The following is a 25,748-nucleotide window of genomic DNA, read 5'->3' on the forward strand; positions in this document are numbered from 1 at the left end:
CCTAGAAGGCTCTCGGAGAGAATCCTTTCTTCTCTCTTCCAGCTTCCGGTGGCTCCAGGCGTTCCTTGTCTTGTGGCAGCATCACTCCAATCTCCTTCTCATCTTCACATGAACTTCTCCTCTGTATTTGTTCTTTTGACTGTGTCTCTGCTTCTTCTTATAAGGACACTTATTTGACTTAGGGCCCACCCAGATAATCCACGGTGATCTTGTCTTCAGTCCTTTAATTACATCCACAAAGACTCTCTTTCCAAATAAGGTCACATTCACAGGAACCAGGTGAACACATCTTTTGAAGGCCACCATTCATCCTATTACAGTGATCTTCCTTCCTGTGCTAGAACTATTATTCTATTCTTTTTCTTTGTTGGATCTCATTAACTTTGAATTTTTTTCAACCCATGTGAAGAAATGTTTATGATTTAAGTCTTATATTGGATCAGAATTTAAGGTTGTTTGTTGAAATATGTGTTAGATTTCATATTTTAAAGAATTATTTTTCTTATTATGTTCTAGTCTTTCTTTCTCATGGTAAAGTAAAAAATAGATGACTTAAGACAGATAAGTACATCATGGCAGTAAAATATTTACCACATTTAATATCACCTAGGCAAAACATTTCTTGTGATTTATTAACCATAATCTTTAACACAGACTGAGTTATTATTTTTAGGGCATGAATTACTTTCTATCTAGACCAATGGTTTTTAACCCTGCTCACACATTATAATCACACAGGGACCTTTAAAAAATATGTGTGTAGGCCCCACTACAACCAGTTGAATACATATATCTCGGGATGGGCCTGGGTATCCATAGTTTTTTAAAGCCCCCAAAGTGATTCTTATGTATAGAGAAGATTAAAAGCTGAACTGGATTCTTATTAATCGTTGTCTTCTTCAATACCATTCATTTATTCAACCAAGTAATGATTATGCACTTTCTAATGTGTAAGTCTTTGTGGGAAATATAGGGATATATAGGACTTGTTTCTTATCTGCAGGTTTATAGTTAGGTCATCTTGGTGTATAATATTCTAAGTGTAATGTGCCATTTACACTCCAGAGTGGTGGAGCCCAATGTCTGTAGGGAACTTCTCGCCTGGTTAGTCTGCAAAACTCAAATCAATTAAAAAAGTAACTTGTATCACTATTGCTTAACTTCCCTGAGCACACACACCGCTGCTAGTAAGAATCAGAGCAAAAAAAGATTCCTATGCTTGACATCATCAGAGAGAACCTCTACAAGGTCAGCAGCTTCTAATGTATCTTAGATCCCCCTTCCACAAAGTAGAAATCAATATATGCTTTAAAAAAAATCAGTACTAGTAGTGATTCCTATTAGTTGGAAAAGCTTCAGCAATAAAGTTGTGTATGCCCTAGGGAAGTGCTAAGGACTGGAAATCCCCCCAGCTTCCAGCTGCTTGGGAAGAACCTTGGGGTGTTGATTCAATGTGGGCAGGTATGAAAGGTAATGACAGTGAGGATGAGTGGGGGCAGGGTCTGGCAGCCCATGAGCCGCTGCTTCGTCAGTGCACACCCTAATCACTGCTGCTGTTGCTGTGTCTGTCTGACATTCACAGACACATCAGTACAGGCCACCCAGAGCTCTGCAGTCACACAAAGCAGCAACAGGAAGAGAGAAGAGGTTTGTAGGGAAGACCCTGAACATGACAGGCTCAGGGTAGAGACCAGAGTAGATCTGGAGTCTACAGCTGTGAGTCAGCTTTCAGAAAAAGAGAATTGGACAACGTAACTTAAGGAGTCATAGAGTCACTTAAATCTGAGGTCATGTTGATGCAAGACAGATAAGAAGAAGGAGGGGAGCTGGAGGAGAATAAGATAGCAAGTCCAATACTTAAAAACTACTGATGAGATAGGAATCAAATTGATAACTTGTACACTGATCAAATATTTATTGAGCATCTTCTATATGTTCCACATGTTGGGGATGCAGGAGTGAACATACACTCTAGTGAGGGAAATGGGCCATTAGCAAGTAGACAGGTAAATGAGATTTCAGGGCTATAAAAACAAACAAACATACATACATTCTGGGTAATGTGATGGAAACTGATGGAGGATGGGGAGATACTACTTTAGTTTGGGTGGTCGAAGGCCACCCTAGAAGATGATGAGTGAGCTGAGATGATGTGGAAGAAGAAAAAAGATGTACATTAAGTACAGGCAGCAGGAACAGCTACTGAATTGGCCCTGAGGTGGGAACACATTTGGAGTTTGCAAAGAATCAGATAATATCCAGTCTGGAATCAGAGCAAGGACATGTCAGAAAGAAGTGGAAAAGGCAAGTGGGTTCGATGAAGAGCAAGTAGCTGGGCTTCTGGAAAGATCAGGTTGCAGGTCTTTCTGTTCTGGTTGGAAAGGGACCGAGGTCCCCCTGGGTAAGCTGCTCAGAGCTGTCCTGGTGCAGATAGCCTGTCAGTTCTGACAGCAGCCATCCTATCCTCCCAGCTATAATGATGTTAGCTTTGCAGTTGCCTTCTTTTTAGTATTCCAATCACTCAGGGCCTGCACCTCCATTCCCTGGGGGTGGTTTTGATAGTTTCACTATGTGCACAATGATTTTCAAGCAGGAGAGACATGAGGGACTGCAGCAGCATAAGTTCGTGATGTCAACCCCTGACAACTACTATGACTGAAAAAGTCAGATTCCTGAAGGGACTTTATTTATACTGCCACATCCTGACAGATCTGGGGTCTCTCTTGGCATATGAACACTGTATCATCTTATATCTATGGAAATGAAAACAGAATGGGAGGTTTTTTTCCCTAAGCAAAAGGGAAATATTAACTCAAGACCTAAACTCTTTTATTCATTTGTGCACCCTTCCCACAATGCTGTACGGTGTTACACTGATATCAAGACACACACTTTCCCCTCATTTTACCATCTCTGAACTGGCAATGCGTCTTACAATCAACGGTGCCTCACAATTGCTGTGACATGACTGTCATCGCCTGTGCACACACACTTGGTCATAGCCGTTCATGTTGTCAGTAAAGTCCACGGGCATTGTTGATCCTACACGTGGTAAGTATCATTAGCATTTTAACTGTGTTTAAAAAGATTACACTACATCTTGGTATTAACATGAACAGTTACTTGGTACTTAGAAAGGTATAAATAAAAAAAGAAAGAGGGTAATTTGATATTTGTGAAGCAAACATCTTCATTGGAGAAGAGATTGCAATTACATATTTTCTTTAAAAGCAGCAATCATGGGAGGTATGGGACCGAAGAAAGGAAGATGTCCATAAATACATGACATCATATTATGCCTTGTTACTGTGCTACGTGGAAAAAATTTACATATTACATGCCACAGAACTCAGCAAAACCAGGAGAAACTGACAAAGCCCTCTAAATGAAAGAGATTCAAAGCCGTGCAAGGCTGTTGTAATGGGTTTGTATCTTGGACAGAATCACCATAAGTCACTGTGTCATAATTTAGTTTGCAGCATTTTTTCTTTCTTAAGGATGCGTAAAATAATGGTGCATCTTATAATAGATGGCATTTTAGATTCCATGAAATACAGTGGAGGAGAGCAGATGTTTGTTTTTGTCTTGAGATGACTAGGGCTGTGTAAATACCAGAACCCATTTACCCCATTACCTTCAGAATGTCTTGCAGGCCACGTACACACTGCCACAGGTCTGGCCACTTGAAAACTTATAACGCACCATATGCCTCACACCTGTGGCAGACTGAACAAAATGTTCTTAGGGCAACCTGATCCCCTTGGTTACTGAGCTGAATTTAGTCAAAAGCATCTAAGTACTTAGATAAATATGAAGCATAGAGAGATGATCGTGAAGTAAATGGTCTTAATGAAAAATAAGATGCTAAGGCAATTACTTAAAATTCTATTTAAGAAGGTCATTATGTCTTAATGTCTGATTTTGAAAAGTCAGGACTAGTGGCCCTGAGGTTTTTTCCTTTAAGGTGTTCTCAGATCAGTGTGAGCAGGCAGACTGGGAAGAGAGTCAGGTGGAAAGCTATGAAATAATTCACAGCCCTGCTGCGGGCAGGCTGTCACTCACTGTGTGTAAAGCTGGTACCGATTTTTTTTAGAGTTCATAGTTATTCTCCTATTTCTACTCAAGAATACCATCTTAAAGATGTAGTCGAGGGCTTCCCTGGTGGCGCAGTATTTAAGAATCTGCCTGCCAATGCAGGGGACACGGGTTCGAGCCCTGGTCCAGGAAGATCCCACATGCCATGGAGCAACTAAGCCCTTGCGCCACAACTACTGAGCCCACGTGTCACAACTGCTGAAGCCCGTGCGCCTAGAGCCTGTGCTCTGCAATGAGATAAGTCACCGCATTGAGAAGCCCGTGCACCAAAACAAAGAGTAGCCCCCGCTCACCGCAACTAGAGAAAGCCCGCGTAGCAGCAACGAAGACCCAATGCAGCCAAAAACAAACAAACAAACAAACAAAAAGACATAGTTGAGTTCTTTGACAAATAGCAGGTCAATAGCTGAGGACATGCTGCCTGGTGAGTGATGGTGGAAAAAGGGCACACCTCTCTGCCCAAACCACAGGCTGAATGTTTGCTGTAATAGTAGGTTCTAAAGAGGAAAAACTTCTGCATGACAGTGTAGCCTTAAGTAGGGTGCAGTGTGCTGAAATGTTTCTTTGGCCACACTCTGGTTTTTCTCAGGTGTAGATTAAAAATATTTATTTCAAAAGAAAAGAAAAGCTGATGTGCTACATACTCCTATATATGTATAATTGCTTCTAGACATTTCTTTTTTTTTTTTTGGCTGAGTTGCAAGGCTTGTGGGATCCTAGTTTCCTGACCTGGGATCGAACCCGGCCCTCGGCAGTGAAAGCCCAGAGTCCGAACCACTGGACCCACAGGGAATTCTCTAGACATTTCTGCTTGGAATGTGTGGTAGGGAGTTCAGAGTTACATGTTCAACAGAGCTCTTGATGTCTCCTCCCAAATATTTCTTCCCAAATATTTCCGATCTCAAGAAATAGTTCAGACCAAAGCCTCTGAGTTATCCTCAACTCCTCTCATTTCTCCTACAATCAATACCTAAGTCATCAGCTCTGTCTTCATTGAGTATTCTGATTCACCTGCTTCACCACAACCACTTTAGCACAGGGCACCATCATCTCTTGCCTCGACTACTGGGAAAGTCTCTCAGCTAGATTTTCACTCTCACCATCCCTGTCAGAGCCCCTAACTTCCCCCGAGGGTCTGTTCGTCCCACAGCACAGAAAGTGAGCCTTTAAACATAAACCAAACCATGTCACACACACTTTCTCAAACCCTCTCCGATGGCTTCCACTCACACTTAGAATACACATCCATGACCCACACTACCTGGTCCTCAGCTATCTCTTTGACATCTTCTACCAGCCTTCCCCTTGCTCATGCTCTTAGTCATGCTGGCTTCATCACTGTTCCTCAAACAGGCTAACATGATCCTGCGCAGGGTATTTGCATTTGATGTTCCCTCAGCCTGGAATGCTGATCTTTGCAAGGCTTATTCTCACATTTTGTTCAGATTTCTTCCCAAGTAACACTCTCTCAAAGAAGTCATTTCTGACCACCATCCTTAAATCTAGTCACTTTCTGTCCTCTCACCCTCCTTTAGGTTTCTTCATAGTATGTGCCACCATCTGACATCATATTCACTTGTTTTGTTACCTGCTTACTGTCTGCCTCCCTCTCTAGAATGTAAGCTCTCCGAAAGCAGGGACTCTGTCACTTTTGTTTTGTTCTCCCCTGTATTTCTAGAGCTTAGAACAGTGCCTGGCATATAGTAGGTGTTCAATACATATTTTCATCTAAAATAAATACTGCATGTACTTCTTTATATGTCAGACCCTCAGTTATACACCTTCTAGACACACTGAGGCTCTACAAATGCTTATATTGTGTAGTTTGCCTTTCAACTCAAGCATCTTTACCCAACATGCCAGGCATCTGCAGCTGATGGCAGCACCCAGAGGTGGCACTGAGATGGGGGGCAGGTCACAGAAATGGCTGCCTCTCCCAGGCCCTCCACTGTCAAGGAGGTAAAGCTTGACTCTGACAACCTTGCCTCCTGTGGCTTCTTCTGTATCCTTCCCCACTCTTCCCTGGCAGAAATTCAACCAGTGAATATTGTTTAGCACTCACTTTGTGTAGGGTGCAGGGGATGGATATACAGTTTGAGCCTTCTGAGGTCAGAACCTCAAGGAGTTTGGTGTCTGGCAGGGATGGGGGTGATGAGGAGGAATCAAAACAAACATAAGGCCTGTTATAAAGGTTAAGCGTCTTGCCCCAGAGGCATTAAGGAAGCAACACTTGAATTTGGCTCATCTAACTCTGCGTCCAGTCTCTTTTCACTTTGCCACCCAAGCTTGCTTTCCCTCTGGTGCTTCTCTGTATTTCTAAGTTTGTCCTAAATCCCCCTCCTCTCTTTCTCTATATTCAAAGCTCCAAATCCTACCCTTCTGGGTGAGGTTATATGTCAGCTGATATTCTGATCACAGTAGCTCACAATAGGTGAGAATGACGGATAGGTTTAGCTCTCTCAGGTGGCTTTCACATCGTAACCTGCTCTTCTCTGCTGCAGCCAGTCTCATGGAGACACACATGTGAGGGCCGAACTGTTTACCTCTTTGGGGGAGATTGTGTGGGAAAGGGTACCACCTGGGGTTGGCTTGCTTACTTGGAGTCTTTCCACCTCATCTTACCTCTCTAGGCTTCCAAGGACCAATGCATGAAGTAGGTCGAGGCACAGCCTTTCTTCCCTCTTTAGTACAATTTCTGAAGGGAAGTTGGTAATTAATTTTTGGCATTTGGTAGGTGGTAAAAGACGCACCCCTCCCCCAGGTATGTGTGTGTCCACATGTGTATGTGGTGCAGATCATTTACAGCAGGCGAATGATCAGAAACCGCACTCCTGGGCTTCCCTGGTGGCCCAGTGGTTAGGAATCCGCCTGCTAATGCAGGGGACATGGGTTCGAGCCCTGGTCCAGGAAGATCCCACATACTGCAGAGCAACTAAGCCCATGTGCCACAACTACTGAGCCTGCGGTCTACAGCCCGTAAGCCACAACTACTGAGCCCGCGTGTCGCAATTACTGAAGCCCATGTGCCTAAAGCTTGTGCTCCACAAGAGAAGCCACCGCAATGAGAAGCCCACGCACCAACGAAGAGTAGTCCCTGCTCGCTGCAACTAGAGAAAGCCCGCGCACAGCAACGAAGACCCAACGCAGCCAAAAATAAATACATAAAAATAAATAAATAAATAAATTTATTAAAAAGAAAAGAAACCGCACCCCTGTTCATCTTGAGCCACATGTGTTCCCCAGCGGCCGCCACTAGGAAGAAATGAAGCTGCCTCAGGCAGCCACCGTGGCTAACGCTGCTGGAAAATTTCTCTGTAAGGCTGAGAACACGAGAGAAAAGATTGTGGGTGCTCATTCTGTTGTTAGATATGTCTCTGTTTCAAGACCAGCCTCGTTCAACTCCTTTCAGGGTACAGGACACTTGTGAATGTGAAACAGGAAGGACCGGTGGCTTTTTTCAACAAAACTCAACCAGTTCTTTTCCGATAGCACTTCATCTGTGTTTTAGTCAGCTCAGGGTACTATAACAAATTACCATAAACTGGGTGGCATAAACAACAGAAATTAATTTTGTACAGTTCTGGAGGCTGGATGGCTGAGATCAGGGTGCAGCGTGGTCGGGTTCTGGTAAGGGCCCTCTTTTGGGTTGTGGATGGCTGGCTTCTTGCTGTGTCCTCACACGATGGAGACAGCAAGCTAGTTCTCTGGTTTCTTCTTATTAGGACCCTAATCCCATTCATGAGGGCACTGCCCTCACGATCTAATTACCTCCCAAAGGACCTGCCTACAAATACCATCACATTGGGGTTCAAGATATGAATTTGGGGGGGCACAAACATTCAATCCATTGCAACCTGTAAAATGGGGTTGGCAACAGTGAGCATCTGATAGCATTAAGGTGAGATGAAATATCTCAATATATTTTAGGCACATTGCATTACACATAAGCATCCATCCTTAGGCCAGTCAGCAAATATTTATGTGCCACCTACTGTGTGTGAGGCACTGTTCTAGGAGCTGGGGATACAGGAGCGAACAAAATACATCCATACCCAGATGGAGTTCATAGTAGTTAACAATCATGATAATAAAGGCAGAGCCAGGATGCAAATCCTAGCAGTTTAGCACCAGAGCCCACAGTCTCCTCCATGGCTCCATAGCGCCTCTTCCTCACTGACAGCGAGAAGGCGGATAATAACCCTGAGAGGCTGTGTGAACCGAAAACTTGGACCTCCAGAATAAAGCCGCAGATGTGTACTTGGCAGCCATCTGTCAATACCTGAAGGTGCCAACTGCAGCTTTTCGTAGGTGATACCGTCCAAGAGCATAGCACTGGGGAAAGGAGACCTAACGACAAAAATCTTGAGCAAGATTGACTTTTACTGAAGGGGAAGATAGAGGTACAAAAACTCCTGTTATTGCTATTGTTGCTGTTAATCCCTGTGACTGTCTAGAGGCGTCAGCTACCTAAGGAACCACATTCAATTAAGAAAGTATTTGTTGCATTCCCACTTTGAACAAAGGGTCAGTGTGCAACAAGTGTCTGAGCAAGGCAAGAAATTGATTCTCCATTAGACGAACACTTCAGTATTTAATTTTCTAAAATAATTTTGTTTGATGGTCAATTAATTCAACAATTTTCAGCTTTTTATAGCTCTAGCAAATCCATTATCATAGTGTGTTTATCATCTAAGTTATTATACTCTAGTTGTTGAATGTTGGTTGTCCACAAATTCTCCATACATTTAAGCCCTATCCAAATCTTTTTTTTCCCCTGTGGGCCTCACTAATCATTTCAGATTTTCTGAGACGGTTTTGATTTCACATATTCTGATTGGAGGCTTAGAAACAATAAGACCATCCAGAATTCTAAAATTCTCTCTTCCTTTTTCTAATCAAAACTTCTCTTTTGTGGTGGATTGATCGAACTAATGGTCTTAATTTTTCATCTGACTTGCATCCAAGGCATGTACTATGTGCATTTCGGCTTATTGTACCAAGAGGTGAAATATATCCTCTTCTTTCAACTTAATTCTCAGTTGGTACCATAGCTTCCTTTGGCCAATTGTTGGCAGATATGAGGCAAGTGGGGGCCTGAAAACGTGCTTGCACGTTTTTGTTTCTCTCTTTGCTATAGGATGTGCCTGGGAGAGTATGTTAGAGGATGGGGCACAAGAAGTAGAGCCAAGCTGCCCCACTTGTCTCAGCTGAGACCATCCCAGGTGAGGTGACGCTCATACCCCAGCAGATCAGAGCCACCTGCCTGATGTGAGGGAGCCAGCTGGGATCAGAAGAAATTTCCAGCCAAGTCCAGCCTAAATTACTGACCCACAGACTTGTGAGTGAAAGAAATGCTTATTGCTTTAAGCCACTTTATTTTCAGACAGTTTGTTGCACAGCACTGCTGTGGCAATGGATAATGGATAATGGATAATGTTTCCCATAAATTTTAGGCACTTGGAAGCTGCCCCTCCATTTGGCCTCCATTCAACAAAAATTGAGTGCTTTCTACTTGCAAAGCGTTGTGCAAAATGCTTTACTACATTATTTTATCTAATCCTGACAACACTATTACCTAGAAGATAGATAATGTTATTACACAAAATTTAGATGCAAGGAAATTTAAGCTTAGAGAAAGTTAAGTGACTTGCCCAAGGTGGTAAAATGATAAGAAATAGTTGGGAGTCAAAGCCTGGAAGTCTCTTTTTAGACCCTGTGCTTTTACCACTGCTGCTTGCCTTTTACTCTACTGGTTCCTCCACCTCAGTTTTCTCCTGACCACCTCCACCCCCTAATCAGGAAGAGACCCTGTGTTTCAACTTGGGATGCAAAGACCACTTTTATCTTAGCTCCCCTAAATACTACTCTTCTTACAGCCAATGTAAATGGTTATCTTCTCCATTAGTCTGGAAGTTCTTTTGAGGGTAAGGACTGTAAAACGCTTATTACATTTTTTCCCCACAGCTTCTATGAAGTAGAATTTTTAAAAAGGTAATGATCCTATTCAAGTTTTAGGAAATCTAATTATCCCCCCTAAGCAATTAATGCAAAATTAAGAAAGACTCTACTAGAGAATATGTATATATGTTTATGCAACACACACACACACACACACACACACACACACACACACGTACACACATTTAAAAGGGCACTGTTATCCCAAACTAATTGGTGGAATGCACAGTAGAGGGTTTTTCCCATTTTGTTAAACAATTTTAGATACATGGTGCTTGAATTTGGTGTTTGACTGATGCCTACAAGAATAAAACTCTTCTGGTTCATGTTTTATTATGCTAATATTAGAAACAGGAATTGATATAAAACTGGCACTGAATAATTTCTGTTTTGCAGTGAGTTTCTGCATTTAAGAAACTTTTAGATTTAGTCACTGGCCCTGTACTTTAGGTATGCCGCCACCAGGTGGCGGCAGGGTGCCAGATATAACGTCTGTACAGCAAGGAATTTACATGCTTTCAAGTTCAAGTTAACAGCTCTTTGCTTCAGTTCAAAAAAAATTTGAGACCACAGATAGCCAATTTAACATAATATATCTCTTTATTAAAATACCTAAACTTAAATTCTAAATCAACCTTAAACATATTTAAAGCAGATGTAAATCCTACAAAATCACCGATCTCGTCTCTCTTCTCCCCGGCTTTGAATTATTATTATAATGGGTAGATTCTAACATTAATCTTGTGTACTTACTTTGGTGATAAATTAACCTTTATGATTTACTCTGAGTGTTTATATTTATTGTCGATCTCTTCCTTGGCAGCTTGTATATCGGGCTTCAAAATTCTAAATAGTTTTCTTCTAACAAAAAGACCTCTTTGGCCTTCCTTTCATCTCAGGAGGTAGAGGCTTATCTTTTCAGTATGATCTCAGATCTTCTCCCAAGGAAGACCCAAAGCATTTCTCCATCTGGATAGCATGAAAAGTGTTGTATTTGCATTTTGTACAGGACTTTTTCCTTTTTTATTTTCTACACTATAGAATAATTCATTAGAATATTCCCCCTCTCAAAGCTCCTAAAAAGCACAGAGCCAGTTTACAGTACTTACCTATTTAACTGCAATGCAAATGAATCTCCTTAGCAACAGGCTCTGCCCTAAATATCTCCAGAAAAGAGTTAAAGAAACAAAAGTCTTCATGTCATATTAGAAATCTGAGCAAAATACAGAATAAAAAATTAACTGACTTTATTATAATTAATGATACTATATATGGAAATGGAGCAGTTTCAATGAAAAGGAGATACTGAACTACTTCAAAACACAGTCAGAGTGCCCACTCTTATGGACTGTCAAACTGAAACTTTGGAACAGATTCTAGAAGGGTTTAAGATTATGGATGATAGGTTGAGAATAAGTACATCCCTATCCTCTGAGCCACTGCCCTGCTCTGCCCCAAGGCTGTTTGTTTCAAGAATAAATAGAACTGGGTGGCTGAGAGTCAAGGGCCAATGCTATGTAGTTGGGGGAAAAAGGACACTAGCAATTCCATACCTAAGCATAGTCAGAAAAAAAGGGTGGGGGGGTAGGGGAAAGGCTCTCTGCAGCTTTATCCTGCAGCTTCTACACAAAGCTCAGAGTCATTCCTCTCACATTCACCCACTCCAGGAGCGGAAATATTCTGAGCAGCACTAAGCAGTGCTGGGAGGCTGAGAGGCTAAGGCAGAGGGAAGGGGTTGGAGTGGGGAGTGGTGGAAGAGAGAGGTTGAGCAGTGATTTCTCGAGGCCACAGTCTGCACAATAAACAGGGCGGCTGTCTGTATTCTAACACGAGTGAGTACTGACAGCAAGAAGCAAATGGCAGCTAAGCTGTGAAAGCATGCTCCAAGGGAGCTGGCCAGCTCCCAGCCTAATGCTGGGAGAGGGATCTGGGGGAGAGAGAAAGAAAAAAATAGAGGCAAAAGAAAAATAGAACAGGGAGAGAAGAGAAAGGGATGGATAATAAAAACTCTCATGTGATTTCAAGTCTCACAGGAAACCTATGAAGCCAGCGGAGCAGATATTATTATCTTCTATTTAAAAAGGAGAAACTGAGACCAAGAGTTGATAAGTGACTTTTTTAAGGTCACATACTGAGTGGCAGATACAGGATCCAAAGTCAAGTGACCTGATTCTAAAATAAAGATGAAAGAAGAGAGGGTGCATTTGAAACGCTGACACACACCGTCTGTCCTACCATTTACTTTATAAACAGTAAGTAACATTTTCAGATAACCAAGACTTGGCCTTCTAAGGGTCAAACTGAAACAATTTTAGCCACTACTGAAAGGCATTTCTGAAAGGTATTGTATTTGTCCTTGCCTCCCTTGAATACTGACTGTAATTTGCCCTCTTCTAGATACATGGGGTTATGATGATGGAAAATGACTCTATATTTATGGACTCCAAATTCAGGGACACCCTCAGGTTCTAAGGAGGCACACAGGTTTTACTGCTGTCATGACTAATACATTCATGGCTAGAAATAGCTGTAGAGCAGAATCGGCTGACTCAGCTCCTACTTCCCTCACAGTCAGCCCTTCCTTCTTATGTGTGTCGGCTTCGGGCCCCTGCCTACTGCTTCTGATCATGTCATTCTCCTGATTAAAATCCTTTTAATGGCTCCCCACTGATTACAGCAGTGGTTTTCAACCCAGGCTACATATTAAAATCACCTGGGGAGCTTTTAAAAAACTCCCAATGCCCAGATTCCACCACCAAAGATTCTGACTCAGTTGTTTAGGTATGGGGCCTTAGCCTACAGGGAGTAATGTAAGTAGCATGGACTGGGGCTTCTGGATTAACAAGGATTGGATTTATCTCCCCCCCCGCAATGCCCCTGCTCTCACCTGAAACTGAAAATGGAGACAAAATCTATGAAACACTACTTTTTAAGACATTGGAATGAAGCAATGAAGGAAATTGATATCTGAGAGATGAGAAACAGAGTGAACCCTAAAATTGTCCTCGTTTACCATCTTGAGAGAATTCTCAGGCTATTATGCAGGGAAGAAGAAGCCAGGGAATCTGGAAGACTCCTTGAATTGAAAAGATGGAGGTGAGAGTCTAGGGAGACTAAAGTGGCTAGACTTTTCTGTATAGAGTACTAGAGAGGACAGAGGGCTGATCAGCACATGCATATGAGGAAACTATCTGAGGCCAGATTAAAAAAAAAAATGCCAGAAAAGATTAGTGGAAGTAGTAATGTAGAGCTCAAACAGGGTTGGTAGTAGTCTGCACTATTCAGACTGGGAAACCTGGAAATTCACAGGGCATTGTTAGAATACTCAGAAGCATCTTGCCTCAGTAGTGCAAAGTATAAGCCACAGACTAACTTATGCTCTGGTTTTGCCTAACAAATCTTAAAAGACCTGAAAGGATCAAAATATATCCAAGGAGCTTCTCTGTGTCTGATAATGGAGCTCAGGAGTATTTATAGGAATACAAAAATATCCAGTACCTAACAAGGTAAAATTTGTAACATCTGGCATGCAATACAAGTTATCAGGCATGCCAAGAACATTGAGGAGAAGAATCAATCAACTGAAACTGACCCCAAACCGACACAGATGTTAGAAGGCAAGGGCATTAAAACAGTTATTATAACCACATTCCTTATGTTCAACAAGTTAGAGAAAAGATTGAGAATGTTAAATAGAGACCTGGAAAATAAAGACTGAAGTCTAACTTCTGGAGATGAAAACTATAATCTCTGAGATTAAAAGTACACTGGATGTTAACAATGGCAGATTAGGTATCACAAGAAGAAAAGATAAGTGAACTTGACACAGCAACAGAAACTATCCAAATGAATCACAGAAAAAATAATGAAAAGAAATAAGTAGAGTATTGGTGAGTTGTGGCCCAACTTTAAATGGCCTAATATACATGTGATTGAAGTTTCCAAAGGAGAGGAGAGCGGAGGCCAGGCAGAAAACAACATTTTAAGAAATAATGACCATGATGCAACCACCAGGGAAAACAATTTAGAGGTTCCTCAAATATTTAAAAACAGGATTACCGTATGATCTAGCAATCCTACTTTTAGGTATATACCCAAAAGAATTGAAAATAGGATCTCAAGGAGATATTTGTACACTGATGTTCACTGCAGCATTATCCATAATGGCCAAGGAGTAGAAGGAACCTAAATGTCTATCAACAGATGAATGGCTAAAGAAAATGTGGTATATACATTCAGCCTTAAAAAGAAGAAAATCCTGTCATATGCTATAAGGGTCCTGATGAAGAATACTTTGTAGCCTGGGGGAATGGGAGAAAAGGCTGGAATGCTGAGCTTGGCTTAGATCTGGGTAGTATGTTCAGGCATGGAATGTGGAAGGGTGGATGTGGTTTCTTCAGAGGAAATTTGAAATGCTTCTATTTTAATCAGGAGAAGAGTGAATGAAATCTGGTCGGGGAAAAAACAATGGTGCCTACTAAAATAACTTTTTTAAGGTAGAAGTTTCTAGATACTCAGAACATGATTTTCTTTTTTGCACAGAGATGGGTCATTAATAGCTATAATCAGAGGGTTTCAGTTATTCATGAAATTAGTTTGTTGCTGAGTGTCTAGACTGTCTCTTCAGGGCCAAATGCCTTGTTTACTTTCACTGTGTATGTGTGTGTGTGTGTGTGTGTGTTTACTAATTCCAGTATCAACACTTAGCAGTGCTTATTCAATAATATTAATCCCAAGGCATTGTAAGAATGTAAATTCACTTTAAATGCAAAAGAAAAGCTACATTCCTTCCAATGAAGTTTTAGTGTTTAAGTGCATTTTATTGTGATGTAACTTTTATCTCAGTTTAGGTCAATGCTCCAAAGTTGAGAGCAGCATGATAGGTGCAGATACACAAAACATGCTGAAAGACAGTGGAATCAATAATACCAGCCTTAGCCCATCATCAATCTCCATGCCATATGTGAAAGGGCTAAAAATCACTTGAAAGTGACTATTTATTTGGAAGAGGACTGTTCATCTCATATGAGGAACGTAGAAGGGTGCTTCTTCCAAAACTTGGGCCAAGTGAGGCAAGCCTCTGGAGAGTCCTGCGAAGAGCTTGCAATTTAGATGCAGTGAGTGCGGGCGGTAGAGTCCAGGGGCTTTACCTGACACGTAGTGTCTGGAAAAGTCTGAAGCCCAGAGGCGGTGTCTAGCTGTCCCAAAGGCTTGTGAAGAGCCAGCTGTACTGTCTATGAGCGTAAATAAAATGCTTAAATCCACAGGTCATACATAAAGTTTGCTCTACACTTGAACACTCATATCCGGTTATTTAGTTAAAGCCTTCGGCTTTGATTAAAGTTGTTAACATTTGAAGTGTTGACTACTGTAGCTTCCCTGGTGTGGAAATATGAATATTTTTCTCATTTATTAATGTCCTATAGTGAAAGCATAACCTTTTACTTAAAATAATTGGTCTGGAAATGGAATTATAATATTCTTCTCCCCCATTCCTCCCTTGCAATTTGTGAATTTGGTGATTATTCTTCTTGGTTGGGATTATAAGTTATCATTTGCATTTATCCAATACACACATATACAAACACACACTCACAGACACAATGCAAAAAAACGTCTGGGAGTAAATTTAATTTCAGTTATAGCAATGAGGGTAGGGCAGAGAGAAGTGTGACTATAATTCTGATCATGAAATAAAAACATCAAAGCAAGTAATGAGTCTAAATTTGATGCTGATAGGACTATATTTCTACTGTATTTAAAGCAAATAAAGTCACACTATTGAAGATTTAACATAAAATTAAAATGTTAACTTTGAAAGTTTCTTAGTATATCTCCAAGTGATTAGACTATCACAAAATTTCCCTGGGAAGGCAGAAATGGAATCAACAACATTGCAAAAGAAAAAACAAAAAAGAAGTTTGACAGCCCTAAGCAAAAGAGTGATGTAAGTATAGTTTCAGCAGCTATTAGACAAGAAGCAAATGATCTGCTCATCAATTTTCTGTTATAAAAATAAGCCCAAATGATTTTCATGGGACACATATGGGTATTGCTACCTTAATTATTTTGTTTCTACCCAAAGGTATTTAAAACACAACCAACTGCCAGAGTTGGATTTTTAAAGATATTCCTGTACTTATGAGCAGAGATTTAAGAATGCACTGAAGACTGAACTTTATTTTGTTCTTCACTGGGTACTTTTATCATTATCAGTATTGTAGGAGATCATAAGCCTAGACTAGAATTATTTCCTTGGTAAAAAATGAATGATAAAACTAATGTGAAGAAATTAATAATGTGTTCTACATTGATGTTTACAGATGTATAAATTGGGCAGTGTTCAAATTTATTTCATCTAATCAAAATCCCCTTAGTAGGTACACAGTGATAAAATAAATTAACATTGTTTTTCATAATTGCAATATGTTTTTGTTGTTGTTTAGGAAATGGATTATTTCATGGAGATTATAATTATCCATACCTACTTCATGCAGAAAATATGTAGCCCTTTTATTTAAAATTTCCCCCTGGCAGAGCTGTAGAGGTTTTACAATAGCAGTAAAAAACTGTTGTGTAAACTTGGTAATACCATATGGAAGGCCTGAGTAACCTTCTGAGTAAAAAAAAAAAAAAAAAAATTCATGTACTTATGCACTGCTAACTAGTTTTTAATTCTAACAAGCCTCTGGAGAGGACTATAATTCAGGCTAGAGATTCACCCAGCTAGCATCTGCAGAGGGAAACATTTGCCTGACAATCTCTCTCAATATTCATACAACACTAAAATATCAATACAAAAGTGAAAGTAATGTTAAATATGTTATTATTGGTCATGGCAGACACAGGGGTAAAACAGAGCTATTGATGGAACGTCAGCTTCTGAATATGAAGCATAGATTAGGGAATATGGGAAACAATAATTGAAAAAGACTTCATTTTCTAAGTCTAGACCACACGGGCCTGTAAAATTGGCAATACCTTATGTCTTAAAAGTTAATGCTTGATTTCCACTGCTGACAATGCTGCTATTAAGATATGAGATCTCCCTTTTTGACCCACCTCCTAGAGAAATGGAAATAAAAACAAAAATAAACAAATGGGACCTAATGAAACTTAAAAGCTTTTGCACAGCAAAGGAAACCATAAACAAGATGAAAAGACAACCCTCAGAGTGGGAGAAAATATTTGCAGACGAAGCAACGGACAAAGGATTAATCTCCAAAATATACAAGCAGCTCATGAAGCTCAATATCTAAAAAACAAACAACTCAATCAAAAAATGGGCAGAAGACGTAAATAGACATTTCTTCAAAAAAGATACACAGATTGCCAACAAACACATGAAAGAATGTTCAACATCATTAATCACTAGAGAAATGCAAATCAAAACTACAATGAGGTAGTTGTCACACCGGTCAGAATGGCCATCATCAAAAAATCTACAAACAATAAATGCTGGAGAGGGGGTGGAGAAAAGGGAACCTTCCTGCACTGTTGGTGGGAATGTAAATTGATACAGACACTATGGAGAACAATATGGAGGTTCCTTAAAAAACTAAAAATAGAGCTACCATATGACCCCACAATCCCATTCCTGGACATGTATCTGGAGAAAATCATAATTCAAAAATAGTCATGTACCACAATGTTCATTGCAGCTCTATTTACAGTAGCCAGGACATGGAAGCAACCTAAGTGTCCATAGACAGATGAATGGATAAAGAAGATGTGGCACATATATACAATGGAATATTACTGAGCCATAAAAAGAAATGAAATTGAGTTATGTGTAGTGAGGTGGATGGACCTAGAGACTGTCATACAGAGTGAAGTAAGTCAGAAAGAGAAAAACAAATACCATATGCTAACGCATATATATGGAATCTAAAAAAAAAATGGTCATGAAGAACCTAGGGGCAAGACGGGAATAAAGACACAGACCTACTAGAGAATGGACTTGAGGATATGGGGAGGGGGAAGGGTAAGCTGGGACAAAGTGAGAGAGTGGCATCGACATATATACACTATCAAATGTAAAATAGATAGCTAGTGGGAAGCAGCCACATAGCACAGGGAGATCAGCTCGGTGCTTTGTGACCACCTACAGGGGTGGGACAGGGAGGGTGGGAGGGAGGGAGACGCAAGAGGGAAGAGATATGCGGACATATGTATATGTATAACTGATTCACTTTGTTATAAAGCAGAAACTAACACACCATCGTAAAGCAATTATACTGCAATAAAGATGTTAAAAAAAAAAGAGTCATGTACCACAATGTTCATTGCAGTTCTATTTACAATAGCCAGGACATGGAGGCAACCTAAGTGTCCACCGACAGATGAATGGATAAAGAAGATGTGGCACATATATACAATGGAATATTACTCAGCCATAAAAAGAAATGAAATTGAGTTATTTGTAGTGAGGTGGATGGACCTAGAGTCTGTCATACAGACTGAAGTAAGTCAGAAAGAGAAAAACAAATACCGTATGCTAATGCATATTTATGGAATCTAAAAAAAAAGAAAAGAAAAGGTTCTTAAGAACCTAGGGGCAGGACAGGAATAAAGATGTAGACGTAGAGAATGGACTTGAGGACACAGGGAGGGGGAAGGGTAAGCTGTGACAAAATGAGAGAGAGGCATGGACATATATACACTACCAAATGTAAAACAGATAGCTAGTGGGAAGCAGCCGCAAAGCACAGGGTGATCAGCTCAGTGCTTTGTGACCACCTAGAGGGGTGGGATAGGGAGGGTGGGAGGGAGACGCAAGAGGAAGGTGATATGGGGATATATGAATATGTATAGCTGATTCACTTTGTTATACAGAAGAAACTAACACAACAATGTAAAGCAATTATACTCCAAAAAAGATGTTAAAAAAAAAAAGATATGAGATCTCCACTACTCTCCCCTATTCCTATACTTTGGGTAGCTCTGTGACTAAAACCTTTATTAGGTTATTCAAATAACCTTGTTTTTCAAAGGCATTAATGTGCTCTACCAAGAAAAAGATCTTTGGGGACTTTCTGAAAGATTACAGTTTCAAATGTATTTCTACTTTTCAAGTCACAACTTTGTGTAGTTTTCATTTCTTCATGAAAATACTTTGAATAAATTTATACTCAATGTGAATGTATTATTAGTTGTTTAATATCAAGGATAATACCATGTGAAATTGGAGGCTCAGTCAATACGATTTAATGATGTTGAAGTAATTTGTAATTACATCAACAGTCAGTCTTCTCATCCTCTCTTCTCCTCAATAGACCTCTATATCAAAGACAGCCTCCACCTGCACTTCTCTCTTCACTCTAAATAGAATAGAAGTTATTGGAGCCATTGGGTTTCCTTAAAACTAGCCACTCATTACAAAGGTTCAAGATGGGACTTGCCCTAAAAGACTTTGCTCTAAATCAAAGTGACCGTACATTCCTTTCTGGCTGTAAAAAATAAATTATGGGTACTTAATACAGAATTGCTGGGCCCATATATTATATATGAGATTATCTTACATTTGGATACTTTCCCTCACTAGTTGGGATAAATGAAGTCTTGAATTTGAGACCAGTCGAAAGCATCGTCAGCCAGGAGGTATACATGGTGCCTATCTCTCATTTTAAAACCCAACAGCACTAAACCATCAAATGAACTACTCTGTAGCAAATCTAAAGGGCGTACAAATTTTGTTATCTGATTTCCAAGTCTAAAGGTACAGATAGTTTGTCCATAATAAGTATATTTATGGAGTTAAATGACTTGCAAAGCCTCCTCAAGAGTGTGAACTTGCCCATAAATTCATCACAAACTTTAAATCCATCAGTTCACTTTAAGGAAAATATATTGGGTTGGTATTAGATGCAGATGTTGTACTCGAGACCCAAGGTATTTGGCCTCAAGGTCTAAAACACAATGACTATGTTTTCCGATTCTGATATAATGCTTGTGACAGGTACTTCTCTCCAGATTGGAGTCAGATTGTATTACAGCAAAAGTACCTTCAAGAGTTAGTAAGGGTGGGGCTTCCCTGGTGGCGTAGTGGTTAAGAATCCGCCTGCCAGTGCAGGGGACACGGGTACGAGCCCTGGTCCGGGAAGATCCCACATGCCACGGAGCAACTAAGCCCGTGCGCCACAACTACTGAGCCTGTGCTCTAGAGCCTGCGAGCCACAACTACTGAGCCCGTGCACCACAACTACTGAAGCTTGCACGCCTAGAGCCCATGCTCCGCAACATGAGAAGCCACCGCAATGAGAAGCCCGCACACCGCAACAAAGTGCAGCCCCCGCTCGCTGCAACTAGAGAAAGCCCGTGTACAGCAACAAAGGCCCAATGCAGCCAAAAAAAAGAAAAAAAGAGTTAGTATGGGAGGACAGACTCTAGGTCCATCCACCTCACTACAAATAACTGGGAGGGAGACGCAAGAGGGAGGGGATATGGGGATATATGTATACATATAGCTGATTCCCTTTGTTACACAGCAGAAACTAACACATTGTAAAGCAATTATACTCCAATAAAGATGTTAAAAAAAAAAAAGAACCAAATGGAATTCTAGAACTGAAAAACAAAACAAACAAAAAAGAGTTAGTATGGGTGGAAAAGGCCACTGTTCTGTCCCAGCTCAAGGCTGGTTAGCCCTGTGGGTAGTGATTTAATGCCTTGAGCCTTGGCATTAAACATGGGGCCTTACGGCATCACTGCCCTGCAGTCACTGCAGTCATCCACAAGGCCTGTCCCACAGTGACTGAACGGGGATCTCTAGGCTGCTGGTACACATAGCACTGGGGAAAAGTGTGGGTCCAAGCCCACACCTTAAATGTTAGCCTCAGTACTTGAATTCTGAGAGACATATAGTCTTGTTTTAATGATCCTTGCTTCAATGAAAACATTTTATAATATAGTTCTATTGGAATCTGTTCTTTTCAATGAGGGATTACTGGTAATGCTAGTTAAGTGAGTGACTCATGTGTTATCTACCCAAAGTATTCATTCTTCAGTGGGGAGCAATATTATTCAGCTGTTACACAGAGATATTTATCATTGACTAGAAAGCAACTTAGTTGGAAGCATGTTTGTTTGATCTGTGGAAGATCCCCCTTTAGTAAATGGCTAAGAGTAGCCATAAAATGAGTGTCCAGTTCTCAGTGGAAAACTAAAACCTCCTTGATGCAGCTAAAAAGCAATACAGTTTCAGTTGCTTCCACTCAGACTAACAGCAAAATTAATCAGAGGCTTTTAGTGAGATAGTGAGTTCCTTCTGAAATAATGAAAGCTTTTGTGAAAGGATAAGAACAGAAAGCTAAGAGTAGCTGATGGCAAATTAGAAGAAGAAGCCAAGAATTTTGTCCATTTAAACTGATTTTTAGATTAAACTTTTTATAGATGTTCCAGAAAAGATACTATTTTTAAGACAGACTTTTAAAGCAAAGAATAATTAGTTACTACTAATTAACCATAATTTAAAATAATTAATAACATTCAGTGCATAGAGACCGGACTTTTGGAGAGAAAATGTCATAAAGACTAGAACAGAGTGCTTTTAAACCAGCAGAAATGTATTTGCTTTGTCTTTCAGTTTATGAATGCTTTTTTTTCAGTTACTAGAATATAAAACTTAAGTCTAAGAAATTCTCTGAAAGATTAAATGATTTCTCACTTTTGAAAAGAAATGTTCATGATACCAAATAAAATATGAAGGCATGATAATTAGGCTATCTTTTCATCTCTTTCATTCCTTTATGCCATTAGAAATAAAAGAGCAGTAAAAATAAAATGAGAAAATGATCAGTATCAAAATCTGTTAAACAGGGCTTCCTTGGTGGTGCAGTGGTTAAGAATCCGCCTGCCAATGCAGGGGACATGGGTTTGGGCCCTGGTCCGGGAAGATCCCACATGCCTTGGGGCAACTGGGCCCGTGTGCCACAACTACTGAGCCTGTGCTCTAGAGCCGGCGAGCCACAACTACTGAGCCTGCAAGCCACAACTACTGAAGCCTGCGTTCCTAGAGCCTGTGATCCGCAATGGGAGAGGCCACCGCAGTGAGAGGCCCATGCGCCACAGCGAGGAGTGGTCCCTGCTTGCTGCAACTGGAGACAGCCTGCACACAGCAACAGGGACGCAATGCAGCCAAAAATAAAATAAATAAATTTATAAAGAAAAAAAGCAGTTAAACAGATTTGGTTGATCTCTTTGGGCTCAAATACATGGCAACATATATTGGCCAGTTTGTATAGAAAATCTATGCCAAGTGTATGAATAAAACAAACAATTTAAGATTAGGTGTAAGCCCTGGAAAATAAAATGTTGATATTACAGCAGCTTATAAAATAAGAAAAAAGTCCCTTCAAGTTTGGGGTTTATATATGCAGTTAAGGAATAGAGACAAGGAAACATAACAGAGATTAAAAAACTAAAAATGATGACTTTAATCTTTAAAAATGAATAAGAGCAAAGAATAGAATGGGAGACTATTTGTTAGCATGTTCATATCCTAAAGTGACAAAATTTCCTAAAACGGAGAGCCCGAAACTGCTTGGAAGTTTTTCTGAAATAATGTAAAACACCCTGAGAGTCCTCTTAGCTCCCACACTAAAACTTCAAAAGACAATGATTGTAGAGCTTGACTAGAATCAGAGAGACATATATTCAAAACAAAAGGCATACCTGTAAATCCTTGTTGGATGTACAAAGAGTCACAAAGAAAGAAAAAATTACCCACCTATGGTAGGAATTATCAAGTGTTGAATCATTAAGGTGTCTTTAAGAGACCAACTTACATTAATAAGTTCAACCTCCCAGATTTTTTTCAACAGGTCCATCGATGTATAGCCATTAATCAGAAAGGCTTTGGTGTAGTCACCTAGTTCAATGGAATCCAGCCACTCAGCAACAGATGTGGGATGGTACCCATCATGGCCAATGGGTCTCATCTGTAATTAGAAAATCACGTTAGGATTAATTTAAGCTGTTTACTTTGTGTTCCAACAGCAGAATTCATCTTGGAAATTTACCTGATATGAAGCAACAGATCTTTCTGGATAAGAAAATAAGTAAACCCAAAATACTTTATGCACAATTCTAAATTATTAATAATTTCACGCTGAATTAGTTTTCAAAAATGCACCCAGAAATTTCCAATTTAGCTGTTAAATCAGCTCCATATTTGAGAGAACTAAATATGTCAAACTTCTGTTGCAGACATTATTGGCATTCTGTTGGACGGAATTTAAAATGATGTCAGTCGAGCAGTTTTAAATTCAGTGCTGAAGGCACAGGGAACTGCACTCCCAAAATGTAGATGATAATTCTCATATGCACAACATCAAAGCATGTGAAAATACTGCATGACTTAAACATCCAAAGGAATTCATGCTTATGCAAGACATGTATTGTAGGTAGTGCAAACATGCTGGAGAAACATACTGCTGTGGTAAGCCAGTAAAGAAGAGGCTTTTGGGTGTTTAAGGACCATGTGTTCTACATAGACTCTACAGTATGTTAGACAAGAATAGAGAACTCGCTGGCAGACAGATTCCTATTTTTTGTCAGCTATATAAAGATTTATTTTTTTACTTTAGGAGAACAAAGAAGTGTGACAGCAACATAATGTTTCTGAGTTTAAATTGGAGTGTGAAAGTAATTTAAGCAAGAGAAACTTCTGGCATTAAAATTTTGTATGGATTATTCTAGTCTTTTGGTTTTTATTTGAAATTTTAGTTGAATTTGCAGTTCTTGGTTTTTGAAGTAACTCACTTCTAAGACTTGTGCTGCTTTGCATGCCATACCATAACATCTAATACTTCAGTTATTAAGGACAGCTGGCACCTCATCAACTTGATGTGATCCTTCAGTGAAATTCATGATGGGAACAGCAAAACTGGGCAAAATACAACATAGATCTTCCTCTTCCTTCAGATTCAAGGAGATAAATATTAACAGAAATCTATATGATTCTGATTTGTGAGCAGAGAAAAGATTAGTCTGGGCATCAGGGATTCAGATTTTAATCTCAAACATGTTAGGCTTTCGGCCACTATGCAGTGTTCTCATTTTTGAGATTCTCCTCACTCCTTGTTTTTGGAGGGGGGTGCAAAGTGTTTATTACGGATCAACATCTGCGGAAGGAGGGATGAGGAAGCAGGGCTGGGCAGAGGAAGGGCCGGACCGTGATGGGGCTGGACGGCACCTCTGTGAACCATTTGGGGAGCTCTGGCACAGTTTAGGCTAGTAGAGTGTCCCGGGCAGGGCAGATATGAACGGGCCTTTGTGACCTGCCTCTCTGTCACTGGATGTTGCTGCCTGGGAGTAGCGTGCTCTGGTGAGGGCTCTCTGCCGTGGAGGCAGACCCTGAAGATGCTGACTGCTGGAGGCTGCCTGCTGACCACTCTCCCTGATGCTGGGCAAGTCCTTCCCTGAAGGGAGTTACAGGTGGTACACTGCCATGTCTTCCAGAATACCCGGGCTCTCGATTCACCAAATGTTACTACATTTGGCTTTTGCCTTTCACTCTATACCCAATCACTCATTCACATGCACACAACACTAATTTTTTAAATTTTAGGTGAACCATTGGAAAGACATTTCTCCTGAACCATTTGCAGACATCATGAAACTTCATCCCTTGATACTCCAGGAGCATCTCCCAAGAACAAGGACATTCTCCTACACAGTCACAGTATCATCACCCTCAATAAATCTAACATTGATAAAATTACGTTACCTAATATATAGTCCATATTAACATTCCCGAAATGTCCCCAAAATGTCATCTGTAGCTGTTTTTTTTTTTTTCCTAGCCATGATCAATCAAAGGTCAAGGCAATTATATTTTCAAGTATCTCTTCTACCTTTTTTTTTTCTCTCTTTTCTTCTTCTGGGATGGTATGTACTCCTTCTTTTTTTTTTTTTTTTTTTTTGCGGTACGCGGGCCTCTCACTGCTGTGGCCTCTCCCGTTGTGGAGCACAGGCTCCGGACGCGCAGGCTCAGCGGCCATGGCTCACGGGCCCAGCCGCTCCGTGGCTTGTGGGATCTTCCTGGACCAGGGCACGAACCCGTGTCTCCTGCATCAGCAGGCAGACTCTCAACCACTGCGCCACCAGGGAAGCCCTGTCCTCTGTTTTAATATTGCCACGTAATTCATTATTTTGCATTGGGGTCTGAATTACATCAGACATTTGTATTTCATTCTTACATTGACTGACTCATTTTAGCTACTCATTAAATGTTTGTTCACATAACACTTAACTCAGTGTTTATTACACAGTAGTTACAAATGTAAATGACACCTCAGGAGTTGCAAAATGAAGTTTTAGCAGCAGTTACAAATAACCGGATACTATATATATGTGTAAAATTGGCAACTAGGACCCAAAGCAGAAGCTCAAAGGTATCAAACACTTCCATATTCTACAGAGAATTACAAAAATATTGGGGCCAGGGGCATTCTCCAGGACTTATTAAGAGGTGGTTGAACCAACTCTGCTACCCTGAATAATCACCCCAGTCTTAGGAAACTCCCTGGCTGTCCCAGTTGACACAAGGAAATAACTGGAGAAAGGGGATGAAGGAAGGAAGAGAGACTCATTAGCTTTGAAATTAATAGCCTGGCAGGGAGGTCTTGCTGTTAGCCATCCAAGAAGCTGATCACCCCAGCAGTGGATACTGGGGACAAGCTTAGAGAATCTTG

The 25,748-nt window shown here is 40.4% G+C and overlaps 1 protein-coding gene across 19 annotated transcripts in view; it reads right to left on the minus strand.

The window, feature by feature from the left end:
• The window catches only part of ANKS1B (ankyrin repeat and sterile alpha motif domain containing 1B), a gene marked incomplete at both ends in the record, with an annotated part of 1,147,860 nt that overhangs the window by 282,429 nt on the left and 839,683 nt on the right, over positions 1-25,748 (minus strand). For all 19 annotated transcript variants that reach the window (XM_079714776.1, XM_079714773.1, XM_079714775.1 and 16 more), the window contains one exon: positions 22,839-22,991. In XM_079714776.1, the coding sequence (XP_079570902.1) occupies positions 22,839-22,991 (153 nt within the window). The remainder of the gene's footprint in view (positions 1-22,838; positions 22,992-25,748) is intronic.

The sequence above is a fragment of the Hyperoodon ampullatus genome, assembly GCF_949752795.1.
Source record: "Hyperoodon ampullatus genome assembly, chromosome: 11".
Classification (NCBI taxonomy): Eukaryota; Metazoa; Chordata; class Mammalia; order Artiodactyla; family Ziphiidae; genus Hyperoodon; species Hyperoodon ampullatus.